The sequence below is a fragment of the Castanea sativa genome, chromosome 7, assembly GCF_040712315.1.
Source record: "Castanea sativa cultivar Marrone di Chiusa Pesio chromosome 7, ASM4071231v1".
Lineage (NCBI taxonomy): Eukaryota > Viridiplantae > Streptophyta > Magnoliopsida > Fagales > Fagaceae > Castanea > Castanea sativa.
Window position 1 is genome coordinate 45,544,652 of NC_134019.1, and position 14,799 is coordinate 45,559,450.

At 32.7% G+C, this 14,799-nt stretch overlaps 1 protein-coding gene across 1 annotated transcript in view; it reads left to right on the forward strand.

Moving 5' to 3' along the window:
- The first annotated feature begins 8,511 nt into the window (after positions 1-8,511).
- Positions 8,512-14,799, forward strand: part of LOC142644562 (cucurbitadienol 11-hydroxylase-like) — a 32,199-nt gene continuing 25,911 nt past the window's right edge. The window contains exons 1-2 of the mRNA XM_075819147.1: positions 8,512-8,659; positions 10,381-10,501. Coding sequence (XP_075675262.1) covers positions 8,512-8,659; positions 10,381-10,501 — 269 coding nt within the window. The remainder of the gene's footprint in view (positions 8,660-10,380; positions 10,502-14,799) is intronic.

Below are 14,799 nucleotides of genomic sequence, written 5' to 3' on the forward strand. Positions count from 1 at the left end.
CTATATTAAGGATTATGTATTAGTTGTTGCAGTGCGGGTCATATATTTTACTTACTAGCTTTACAAATGGAGCAATCCAAAAGTGCAATAGGTCTAGAACTCTACTCATTTATCAAAAAGAGAGCTCAAAGATACGTATCTTGTGTGTGTCTGTATCATAAATATATATATTTTTTTACAACTAGGGTGTGTGTTTTTATAGTATATATCATTGATCTTCAAGTATGTCTTTGTATACTAACGTATGTATAAAGAAGAGAACCCATCTTTCTTTTTCTGGTCACATGCATCAAGTCATCTCATTTTGATGCCAACTACTCCAAAAATACAGTAATTGAAAGACTTATGAGTCACTTAGATATATACACAATGATCTTGAATAGTGTGGGTGGTAGTTTAAAAAAGAGTTGGAACAATAGGGAGGTTGTCTAGCTTGATCGAACAAGATTTGACTAAACAATTAACAATGAGTAGGTTTTAAAATTCCATAGAACCCATGCTTTGAATTTAATAGCTAAAGATGATCTTCTTTACCTTGTGCTTTTATTAAACCTAACTAATACTAGTGGCAAAGTCATATATATTTTTTCAAGGTTGACTAATCGGCCAAGTTTACATAAGAAATGAAAAATGTTAGTAACTTATCCAAATAATAAAGTATAATAATCTATTTTGAGAATTCAATAACATCTTATTCCACAATACTAATCTATTTTAAAAATTCATAAACATGCTGTCTTTTTCTTTTTTTGACAAGGAACATGATGAGATTATGGAATATACTCTCAGGTACCCATAAAATATTATTATAATTTAGCTACATTCTGAACCAGTTGGAGGGCTCACAGTGTGTCACTGTATTTTTATTACTTAAATTCGATCGAAAAAAGAAACACGCCATTCTTTTTTCTTATCAAGGAAGTTAAACTTATTGTTCAAGTAATTGTAATATTTTCAAGGAATGGCTCGAAGTTTGACTTTATGAATGGCTTCCCTTAGTATAAACTCATTTTTTGTTTTTTACTATACAACATAATACAAGTTCATCCTCGTCGAAATTTTATCAAAATATCATATTAAGACACCAATTAATTTTTAATATAGGCAATGATTGAATCTTAGATTTCACATTCAATTATTAGAGACTTTATTAGTTGAACTAACTAATTAATGAATAAATTTTTAGATTCACTAATTTAAGAACATACCCTTCTTCTTTCTTATTTATTTTTTTAGAATCAATGTTGGAACATGCTTGCCAAACGAATTGTCTGGGTCTTGTTTCCTTTACCTTTGCCTTTGTCTAAAAATAAAAACAGACAATCAATTGTATTATTTCAGAAACTTGTGCACACAGTTGTGATTTGTGACCTAAACAAAACAGACAATCAATTAATTAGTAAACATTTTATTCTCTTCAATTAATTTGACCAATCCAAAGCCCCAGTAAATTAATTAAGGGGAAAAAAAAAATAGAAGACGAAACATAGATGTCATCAACAAAATGTGGTTTAGAAGATGAATTGTGGCTCTCCTATTCTTCAATATCTATCACAGGTCCACAACAAACATAAAAATAAATCATTTACATTACATGACCTCCTTATTTTAAAGCATGCAGCATTAAGTTTTGATGGGCCAATGATTCTGGGATGGATGTGAGGGTACTCTACGTTGGAGCTTATTTGTAGTTTTAATTGAGGTGGCAAGTTCTAATTAGGCCAACTAATTAAGTTACGTTGCGGGAATTGTAGCTTAGCACATTGTAGGTGATATGATACTTTTTTTTTTTTTGGAGAAAAAGATTAGTGAAATTTTATTAAAAAATTAAGGCAAATCTGATTGGAGTACAACATTTAAGTTAGAGGGTAGTTCTTCCACCCATACATCAGTGTCAGCAGATAAAACTGCTCTTTTAGCTAAACTATATATATGATATATTATATTATATTATATATATATTTATTTATTTATTTATTGATGGGTTATAAATTATATATTGATGGGCTTGTTCCAGCAGTTCTCATTAGACTTCTTCAATTCTTATACATCTTCACATCGATTGAGGGAAAGTGATTACAGATCTACCAACCAAACCACTACTTGCTTCTAAGGGTTCTACTTTAAGAAATGTGGACAATTGGGTTATGCATTGTAGCAGTGCTGGTCATATATTTGACTCATTGGCTTAACAAATGGAGCAATCCAAAGTGCAATGGAGTCCTCCCTCCAGGTTCCATGGGTCTACCCCTTATTAGAGAGACCCTTCGGTCAATTCTTCCAAGTTACTCTCTAGACCTCCACCCATTTATCAAAAAGAGAGCTCAAAGGTAACATGCTAGTACTGTTTTTGTGTGTCTTTGTTATTAATAAATTTTTGGTAACTAGTGTGGGTGTTCTAATAGTATATATCATTGATCTAAGTATGTTTTTGCGTGTGTATGAGTCTGTTGTTGTGTGCAAGGGGATGAAAAAGAAGATAAAGTGTATGATTAAGAATCATATCTCATATCATTTGTAACGATATTACATGGCATAATAACTAATCCTAGTCTAGATTTGGATAGCATAAACATTGATTCCTCCTAATTGATTAGATAAAGCCAACTATCACTAATGTAAAATTTTCCTTTCTTTTAGATATGGGCCCATATTTTGAATTAGTATGGTGGGTCGGCCGATTGTAATGTCAATAGATCCTGAATTCAACCATCACATTGTTAAACAAGAAGGGAAATTAGTTGAATTATGGTACTTGGATTCATTTTCCAAGCTTTTCTTTATGGAAGGAGAAAACAGGGACAACTACAGTTTGTGTTATATATCCACAAATATGAAAGAAGCATAATTTTGGATCACTTTGGTGCTACACCAGTTAAGGAAAAGTTACTTACTCAAATTGAAGTATTTGTTAGTAAAACCCTAGAAACATGGCCAACTCAGTCTATTGCTGAAGTGAAACATGTTGCTTCTCCTGTAAGTTATACATTTCTTTTAGAGGGCACAATTTAATTTTATTGTCATTCATGTTACAACATATCTTTTGAAAATTTTGTTTTGACCCCTATAATTCTAACCTTCAAACTTGAATAACTCTTAGATATAGGATCAATCTACACAGTTCATGTTTCTCAATAAAATTGTAAGGTTGAAATTTATCAACCATTGTGTTGGCTTTATTCCGTGCCAATTTGCTTGTAATTCAGCACTTAGAAACCCTGTATTTAGGTAGGATTCATGTAAGGGTAGTGTGTAAGAGAGTGTGAATAAATGCTCAAGAATGTACAGTGAAGTAGGGACTCGCGACTGGATCTCACTGGTGGCTCGCGGCTAGCAAGCCGCCATATGATGCACATGAGCGAAGCGTGCTGAGAAGTTGAACAGTCACGCTAGCTGGAGCACTACAGGACAAAAGTCCAGTCTGGCCATTCTGTTTGCTCGCGGCTAGAACTCGCAACTCAGTCAAGTTGCGAGTCCAAGTCGCCAGCCAGCCCTGTTTGGAAAAAATATGACTCTTCACATTCCTTTCTCACCCTAGTATAAATACCCCTTATACGCATGAAATGTAGAGAGCTTCCAGAGAGAATTTTGAGAGAAAAACCCAAGAGAAAAACAAGATTGACTCATCCACAATCTTCACTTAGAGACTCTTCAAATTCCTCTACTCTCTTCCTCTCCATTGTTCTATCCTTGAGAGGTAAATTACCAAAATCTTTTCTCACCATACCCACATATGTGAGAAGGCTGTTTGGTGTTTTGAGAAGCAGTTAAGAAGGGACTAATTTCATATTAGTTGATGCTATGGGCTGTAGCGGAATCCGGTAAGCTAAAGAAGAAATAGGTTCGGCGTAACCTCGTTGGAGTAGGAGCTTAGAGGGCTTAGGTACACTAGGTAGATTAGGCTTGGAGGGTCTTCTGTTGTTTATGTATCCCAACTACATTCTTTAGTGGATTATTGACCGTTTAGAGGGCGGCGGAGAGGTTTTACGCCGAGAGCTTCGATTTCCTCTTCGATAACACATCGCTGTATTGTCCTTGTGTTTGCATCTCTCTTCCCTTAATCTTTGCCATTTAATTTCTGTTGTGGATGTTATTTTATTTGGTTTAGATTATGTTATCAATTTTGTTTTAACTTATTTACATTTTCCGCACGTATATTGTTTGTTTATAAGCTTGAATTGATAATTTGTAATTTGAAGGTCTAAACATTCAAAAGTGTTTTATACGCTTTTTTAACTTTCAAAAACTGCTAATAAATACGCATCATCATAAATTACAAAGTAGTAGAGACAAATCATAAGGAGCACAAGAATTTTGTGACGAAGTAGAAAACTTTTGAAGAACTTCTTAAAAAGATAAACTACTCCAATTGAATAATGTATCCCACAAGAAAATACACTATAAGAGATAGTTGTTACTAGATTAAACTACAAAACCTTTGTAGCTAGATCCTACGTAACGAAGAAAATGACCAGTTTACTCACTGTAATATCTTTATAACCTTTGGACTTCTATTGTATGATCTCCACCACAAATGGCACGTTTGCACCAAGCCAAAACTCCGGGAAGTCATCAGTGTACACAGTACACACTGACACAAGGAAGAATCTCTATGCTTCTTTCAATAAGGTTTAGGTCAAACAAATGATTTCTTTGTTTTTCAACTCAAGGGAAGGCTGTGTACCTTGTGTACACTGTACACACTGACACAAGGTAAGAATCTCTTGGGGTTTAAAGTCTTGCATCACAAAACCTTCTTTACATAGAATTCGAATTCAAAGTCAGCAAAAATACTTCTTTATGTAGAATTAGAGGCCGTTTGGTATGGTATTTTAGATAACACTTTTTAGTTTTTAAACAATGTTATACGTATTTTTACACGCTTTTTCACTTACATATATTTCCAAAAAATACAAACAATATTACTAGAACAACGTTACCAAACTGGTTCTTAGAATTCAATGTTCCGCGATCTTGCACAAGTGAATCCAATTTTGGTTGAACAAAATTTTTAGGTTTCAAATATTTCTTCAATGCTTGACTTAATGATGTCACGGAAACCTGAAGAAAGCACACACAATGCTCTTTTGATGGAACAAAAATTAAACTATTAGCTTCTTTTGAAGTTTTATATTTCATTGGAAATTATTTTGGATGGAATTATCAGAAGAGAAGTATTTATATTTAAGTTTTTACTTTTTAGTTTAGAATTTAGATTACTTGAATAAGGTATTGAAATTTATATTTATTATTGAAAAAAATTGGGTTTAATTTCAAGTGATAGTTGAGTTCTATTTTAACTTTTTTGTTCTTGAGAATGTTTAGAACATATAATCCAACGGTGAAATTTTCAAATTATTAATATAATTCATGTAACATTAATTAACTTACATTAGGTGTTTATGTATATAAAATTAATGGAGGACACAAAAATCTAGCTTTAATAATTAATGGAGTTTAAAGGGGACTAGCTTTGATACCAGGTGAAAATAGACAAAAAACAATAAGATAATGCAGAGAGTCAAAATATAGAAGAGAGAGAGAGAGAGAGAGAGAGAGAGAGAGAGAGAGAGAGAGAGAGAGAGAGAGAGAGAGAGAGAGAGAGAGAGCAGGTATTAATGTGGCTTTGTATGACGACCTATATCAATAGGAGAAAGTCCTCATTGGCTACATTTTTACTAATTTGTTTTGTTTATTACAATAAACCTATTGAATAGTATTCGTAGTAGGCTAAATCATGGACTAATTATACATCGAACCAATTTACAATACTTTCAACACAAATAGGTTTAGGATTTATTTGCTTGCACTCTAAGTAGAATTGAACAAATGACTTGGGCCTTGACTAGGATTAGGCTGGCCTTGATATCTTTAACGTAGGAAAAACTAGCTCTTTGATTAATCAAAGAATGTGATGCTAGCGTTGAAGAACTAATTTGCACTACTACGACTTGCATTAAAGTAATTACAACAAGGAAACATAATTGAAGTGCAAGAATTACACTATCGTGCACCCTTGGCGCAATGATCACTCCACAATTATAAGTTCTTGTGAGGTGTTAGGGGGGAGTAAAGGCCGGAGTTCAAGTCTCCAATAGGGAGTTTCAAACATATATACACTTAGATTATGTTAGAGTAGAATTAAATCTCAGATCAAAGAAAAAAAAAGTCCAAGAATTACAGTACTATTCCTAAGATAAAATAAGACACGTTGAAGTATTGATGTTGAATAATGACATAAATACTATATTTACACGCGACACAAATTTATCTTGTAGGTGGCATAATACAATTGTAAATTGCCCAATTTTATAAAATGGCACTCCTTTTTTTTTTTTATATATAATATAATTCAATAGTCGAGTGTAAGCAGGGGTGGAGTCAAGGGAGGGCGAGAGGGTCAAGTGCCCCCCTGACCTCCCCAAAAACTCTTATATAATATACTTATAAAGCATTTTGTTTCTGAAAAAAATTTTCTATCCCAACTTAATTTACCCCTATCATAAATAAGAAGACTTCTCTACTTCTAAAAGAAAGCAATCTAATGTCCAATAGTCCATATAAGTACATAACACATTTGTTTGTCTTTTTCCAATGAAAACAAAGTTCAATGGCCCTACATAAGACTAAAAGCATTGTTCTTTTGATAGGTTTCCAAACTATTAATAGTAAATAATGAATTTACATAATTTTTTTATTAATAAATTTCACAATTTTCAGAGCAATACTATATTGTATATACAGTATTTTTTACAATAAATTTCACAATTTTTAAACATTTAATTTTCATTTAGGCCCACCACTTACACTATTTATTGTCTACCATATATATAATTCCCAATGTCAACTTGTGAAAATACCAACTCTTCTCTTGGTGGGTTCTACATAATCATTATTTTTTATTTAAAAAAAATGGACTACTTGTATTCATATATAGCACTAAAACCCTATCCTCAACTATTTTTCTTATTTTTTTAGATTTTAATATTTTTTTCAATCTTGTTTTTAATATAATCCAAATCTTAACTGCTTAAAAGAATAGGAAAAAAAAATGTTGAGTTCTACATAAGTTTTTAATAGCATTCAAGGCAGAGGATACAAAATTGCTAGTACATTGTTATACTCTTAACACTTTTACAATAATTTATTTTAAGAAATCCAATTGATTGTTTAAACTCTATTTATTTAGATTAGTCTAAATAAATATATATATTTGAGTATTTAGTTTGCTATTACTATCAATTAATTTTTTTAGACTAATTTTGCTTTCAATATTGCCCCCCCCTAAATTGAATTCCTGGCTCCGCCACTTAATGTAAGTATATTTGAATTTTTAATATTTTCATTAAAATCACCAAAATAAGCTACAATACTCTAATCACATAACGGTATAGAGGAAAAATTGACATTGAAATCTTGAGATTAAGAGTTTGTTTGGGATTAGATGAAAAGTTCAGCTTATTTGAGTTTTAGCTTCTTTTTAGTACTATTTATGAGTCTCATTGTAATTTTTTGTATTATTCATGAGTCCCATTGTACTATTCAATTAGCTTTTAACTTATTTTTCTACGTTTTCAGCAAAAAGCTGTTTTCAAACACCTTGAGTAACCTCTATGACACTTTGTTGATTTAATTTCTTAGACCCGTGTGCAGCCATTTCTATACTCCTAGACTTCTAGTGGGTGCATGACAACACACACACACACCCATGCATCATATGAGCGGTGGGTTTATAGAATGCAATTCACCTCCCGAAGGATAACCAGTGCATGCTTTCTTACAAGCTTAATGTCCTCCACATCATCTCATGGTCTGGGCCTTGGGATGAGAGACGAATCTTAATGGAAATTCTAGTCCATTTTGTTGACATACAAATGGCTTATTCTTTGTCTCCAGCCAGTACGTGAAGCTTTACTTGCACGAAATGGCCACCTAGACTTGCATGATATGTCTAAATGGGAAAAAAAATCAAATACTTGGCATAACAATTTATAAAGTCTAAAGCAAAAAAAGAGATAGAAGCTTTCTATTCAGATGTGTATGATTTTTTCTAGTTTTATATGGAAAATTCTGATTAGGGATATTCCTGTATGAACAGGAGTACTGCTGATATGGAAATTGTAATCCATGACTCGAAGAAACTTGTATATATCTCAGCATGTATCACACGTAAAACAAAATCTCTATCATCAAAATATAGAATTTTCAGCATTCCTTGTTTTAATTCGTTTCAAATCCAACTACTCTCCGCAGACTTTTTCATTTCTTATATCACATTCATTTCTGGATGGGAAAGCAAGAGCTTTACCAAACAAACCACCACTTGCTTCTGAGAAAGGAGTTTAAAAAGTGGATAGCCATAGAAGGATTGCGTATTGCAGCGGTGGTTGTCATTTCATATATTTGACTTACCGGCTAAATAAATTAGAGTCATCCCACCAGGTTCCACAGGCTTACTCGTTATTGGAGATTCCTTTCAGATTCAGTTGAGTGTTCCCTGTTACTCTCTAAATGTCCACCCAATTATCAAAAAGGGGACCTTTATATGTGTACAGTATACTTGCTGATGATGCTGAAAAAATCACCAGTAAGCTACAAGCACTTCCAAATCGAAACAACACCTGCAAAAAGAAAACAGAGGACCTAACAGAGAGTACCGGTGTGGTGCCGGCCAAAAACCCTCCGAAGGTCAAGTTAGAGTCTTTTTCTTAACCCTAGAGTGCCAGAGTTGAGTTAATTATGTGTACCTTGATTTGTGAGGGTTTCAGTGTATTTATAATGGTGTAGGGTTAGCATCCACGCCTTGATTACAAAAGTCCTTTCCTTCTAGGATTAGAACTATTTCCTTTCGAGTGCCTTCTATCAAGGCTAAACGTGCGATGTAAGAATTCCTCTTATGCACGTTTTTATGTGGAGATTAATTAAGGCCACATTAGCCCTAATTATATAGTGTGAACCCTTATTTAAGACTTCTTGGAAATAATCCTGGAAGGTTGATCCCTGCATTGTATCCATCCCTCCACTGTGGATCCGTCCTCCTTGGCCATGTTAAATACCGTCATCCTTATGTCGTCACATCTACCAGGTAGATTCGTCAAGATCACTTTTATTCCCCTTCACTTGCCATGTAAACTTACATTATAGACAACCAAAAAATAGCAAAAATTGGTGGAGTGTCAAACCGCTACCATGTCAAACCATCACCTACCTTCAACCCAGCCTCCAACCACTATCATATATCATCAGAACTGCTACCAATACAGGTATTTTAAACAACAAAATTGGTTTTAAATATGATTTAGGTTTTTTTTTTGGGGGTTGATTGCTTTTTATTTTTTATTTTTTATAGATATTTAGATTATTGGTTTTGATTAAGGTTGCATGATGAGAAAAAACAGGGCACGATTGAAGACATTTACAACCTCACTTAGAGCACTAGCATTGGGGGTGTAAAAAACCCCCCGTTGCTATTTTAGCAACCACAAACCCAAAATCTAGCCACATCCGATGGTGGGTTTTTATTTTTTATTTATCAACTATGAATAGTAGTTCTCATATATGAGAACCAACTATTCACAAGGATGTAAAAAATATATATTATTTTAATGAGGAAAGATAGATGGAAAGGTAGAGAGGAAAGAAAGAGATGTGAGAGAAGAGAGAGAATTGATTTATTTATATTATTTGTTGGTAAAATTTATATTATTTTAATAAGTTGTATGTAAAAATAGAAACTAGGATATTGGGTGAGTTATAAAATTAGATGATAATAAAATAGATAGAGTAAGTTTTGAAGATGTAAAATAGACACTTTTTTGCATCCCCGATACTAGTGCTCTAAGAGAAGAAGCAAAAAAGTGGAGAAATAATGGAAAGGGTTTTTTGGTATTGGGTTCCATCAAATGTGTAGGGCTCTTTGAAGGTGAGCATTCTTAGAGTGGAGGATTTTGTTTAGATAAAGGAATTTGGGTTAGGTGCACTGGTAGAACTATGTACATTTTTTTTCTTCTGTAGTTTTTGCTTTGTTTCTTTGGGTTAGATTGTTTGTCCTTGATAATTGTTAAAAATTTTGTTGCTTTTATTTTGAAGGTGTTAAAATTTGTTAAAGGATTTAATGATGTTCATTGCAGTGCAATACTTGATTAATGTTAATTTGGGATTTTCATTTGTATAAAGAAAATTATTTATTAGGCAAACGGTGTTATGGTCAAGGGTGAAAGTTTTTAATTTGAATGCTTAGTCTTGGCTTTTGGATCCTTTGGGCATATTTTGATATGATTAGGCAAGGTGGCTATGCAAAATTCCATTGTGCCATTTAGAATACTTAATATTTACATTTTCTTCCTTTTTGCAAATTAAATGCATTTGATTTATGTGTAGGATCTGAGGGCAACTTAGCCAAATCACGAGAAAGAGATTTTGTGGCATACGTGAAGTTTGCCTTGGGCCTGACTAATGCACCACTTAAAAATTATGACAGCAATCTGAAAAGAAGAAAAAGGTAAGTTTGTTTCTTCAAGATTTTTCCTTGCTATTCTATCTTTTAGATTTTAAGTAGTTATTGAAGAGAGATACAACTTGATTATTTACTATTTAATCATGCTTTGTTTTGGTTATGTCGTGTGGACTGCAAATAGTCAAAACTTTAATTTGGAGGAAGACTATTGACTAGGGTGCCTCAGTGTTATTTTGGAGTATATGATGCTTTTTAACCATAGTGATGAATGTCAATTTACTCACTATAATATTGTGCCTTTTTTTTCTTCTTCTTTAGTATTTCAATGCATTATTTCTAATACCTTTCAAAAACTAGGAAGGATTAGGATCTCTCTGGATTAGTCTCAAAACCCCCAATTTTTGTTAGGTACATCAATTAATTGACTAGAGGTTTATGTGTAGATTACCATGTAAGAGTCAATTGGATACAGGGAAAGAGGAGAGATTGCTGAGAAATGAGCTCAACTATTTAGTACTCTTTGTTTCTTAGTCATAGCTATGAATACAATGGATACATGTTGACGCTCGGGCTCAAAACGGTAGAACCGTGGGCCTTTGTTCGACCACCCGTCGTGGCGATGCTCTCGCGCATGCAGGACCCATTGTAGGCCCCTCTCGATAATACGATTGGCGCTTGATGTTTTCGTGTGGAGCTTCGGGTGCTCTATCTCTCTCTATGGAGGAGGGTAGGTGTTCTTGTTAGGATATGTGCCCTTAAATCCTATTGTATGATACTATGTATGACATTATGTATGACTTAATGTTATGATTAATAAAGTTTTTTTATTATTATCTAAAATAATGGTAACATGAATATTTGGACATTATCATATAGTCCATGAGATGCATAGTATGTGATTTATGTGAAAAGTTATAGAAGATATAAATCACAAGTTCTTTGTAAACTCAGAATCATAGTTCGTAGTCGGTGATGTAATTAGGCATTTCATCTGCGAAGACTATAACATATCAACTAAGATGATTTGTCTTGGTCATGGAAGTGGAAATTTCTAGTTGGTATGTTGATATGCTTTAAAAGTTAAGACATATTGAACTGGACCGCTATGAGATCTATTATTCTCCTAACGACTGTCAAATGAATAATAAATCTCACGACTTCTATTTGCATAAACTTTTAATTCTAAGAGAATAATGGACCTGATTATAAGGTATAGGTTGTTTTGATATATCAGGAGTGAGATTTAAAATCACGATCAAAATCTCAGTATGTTGGGCAGTCACATTTAGTGTTGATGGAACATATATTTTTAAGATGGAATTCATAATCTCTTAATGGAGATATAAAATATTCCCTTGAAACAAGTTTAATAGGTTTGATTATTCAGAGTGTTAGGCCTAACCACTTTAGTAAGAAGATACTAAAGTATATATTTATGAAATTAGATTTCATAAATATATGATAAATAACTTAAAGGATTAAACTGGGTACTCAAAGATTAAGATGTAGTAATCTTTAAAGTGGCAGTCTACATTCATGACTTTGTATTACTATGAATATTTTATGAAAGGGTTACATTTATAATAAAGTCTTGGGATATAATTTATTAATAAGGCCTAGAGTACAATTATGTTTATATAGTGATATTAAATACAATTAATGGTAACTTTGGACTTGTCAAGAGTTGACAGAAAAGCCCAAGGCCCATCGGAGCTAGTGTTTTATTGGTCCATTTTGGTCCCACTCTAAGCCACACACTAAAGCCCAATAGGCCAACCTAATAATATAATCAGTTAGTTATAAAGGGGGAAACATACAGAATATTTTTTTATGATAAGAGAAAGAGAAAGATACATCATTGTGAAACGATGTGTGTGTGTCAATGAAACCACTCAATTATTCTCTCTTAAAAACTGATTGAGAGACTACACTTTTTGGGCGTAAAGTAGAATTGGAGTGAAGATTAAAAGTGTTCCCAAGTGCTTCTAATATTTTGTTTTGAATTTCACCACACCAAGGTACGCTATCTTGCTCTTAAATTTTGAAATTTACATAGTGCATGTTATCAATCATGAATTAAATAGATCTATGTTTGTTGCTTCTGCTGTGTATTTTGTATGATACACAAAACTAGATTTTTCAACAATTGGTATCAGAGCCAAGTTTTCATATCATATTTGTATAACATGTGATTGAGTTTTAGAATTTAAGACAACTGTTATCTTTGTGTTTCAAATTTCTGCATAAAGTTATTGTTCTATAAACCCTATGCGCATTGATCAATATATGCGATATATTGTTTTTGCATGGTTCCAAGAGGACACAGTTGTAACTTTTGTTTTGTGCCATATGGTTTTGGTGTTTGTTTTCATCAAGGAAACCATCTACACTTCTTGTGAACGGGTTTATAGAAGTTGTTTATAGACATGATGATATCGGGTTCACACCAAGGATGCATGTTCTCTTGTTTTGTTTGAAGTGGCCTGTGACTTATATATATATATGGTGCCGTGTCTTAATTGTGATTGCCAAGGATATATATAATTATTGAATTTCAATAACTTTCATGTGTGTTAATTGGCTTATTTTACTGCTTGAACTATCTTTGCACTGCTTGGACTTCATTGTATGGCTTGGATGTTTTGCACCGCGTGGCCATCTTATAAGCATGAGATTATTGCATGTTAATTGCCATGGATGTATCCAATCCGTATATTATATTATTTATATATATTATATATATATATATATAATATAATATAATATGGGTTCATATGCATTCAAGGCTTCTTCATGAATTGATTTATATATATAAATATATATATTATGATCTGAATGATGAACATAGCATTGCTGCTTGCCTTGGTTTATATATTAACGCTAGGATTAAAGTATTCGTTTAATGAAATTTATTCCTAATGAGATTAGGATTATGTTTTCAAGGTGTCAAGCATTATTATGGTTTTTTATCTTAAAAACCTTTGTTTTAAAATATCTAGTGGGAGAGAGATACAAGGGTTGGATCTCACGGCCTCCATTGTCTGTTTATAGTAGTATGAAATATATGTTTTGTCTTTGCTTTGAGCTTAGCATTCCATGTAGAGAGTATTTATTTCATGGTACTACAAGATTGAACTACCCGGTTTATAGTGGTTTGATCAAACACCATGTCTTAGCCTTGAGCTTTGAATTCCATGCGGATGGTGTTTTGTATCATGGTACTACAAAATAAACCTATTAAGGGAGATGAAATGTGGCTACACATGATTCTAGATAATGGTATATACTAGACTAAGTATTGTAGTATCATCTATGCTGAGTTCTTACTATTATTACTTAGAGACTAAATGTAAAACAACATATTATTAGTGTTTGATAAGAGTTATCATGATAGCGAAGGGTGTTTTGTATCATGGTACTACAAAATAAATCTATTAAGGGAGATGAAATGTGGCTACACATGATTCTAGATAATGGTATATACTAGACTAAGTATTGTAGTATCATCTATGTTGAGTTCTTACTATTATTACTTAGAGGCTAAATGTAAAACGACATATTATAAGTATTTGATAAGAATTATCATGATAGCACTAATAATGAGAATAGCTCTCAATCAATTATAGTATTTAATATTCACTCTATGTTGAGGGATATTGAATATGAGATTGGGTTGTCGTTGCATTTATTATATTATGGTTTTATTAAGATTCCATACTATATGTTTATATGCTAAATTGATAATGTTTAGTTTACTAATTATATTCACATTTGTCATTTTCAGATTTAAAATCATGGCGTCATTTAGCTCACTTGTTACTATTCTTAATCAAAACAAACTGAGTGGATCCAACTATGTTGACTGGAAAAGAAATTTGGACATTGTTCTTATTGCTGAAGAGCACAAATATATGCTTACTCAACCATGTCTTAGCTTTCCATCATTAGATGCCCCTCTTGAGGAAAAACAGCGATATGATCGTTGGTAGAAATCTAATGAGATGGCTAAGTGCTATACCTAACATCTATTTCAAATGTTCTACAACATCAAATGTAGGATGTAGAACTAGCTTCAGACATAATGCTAAGTCTGAAGGAGATGTTTGGTGAGCAAGATCGTTTTGCAAGGCAAGAAACGATGAGGCAGATTTATAATATCAAAATGGCTGAAGGTACTTTAGTGAGGGAGCATTGTCTTAGGATGATCTCTAATCTAAATACATTGGAAGTTTTAGGTGCCAATATTGATGGAGAATCCCAAGTGGATATGATACTCCAATCACTACCTGAATCATTCAAAGAATTCAAATTTAACTATAATATGAACAAAATGATTTATTCAT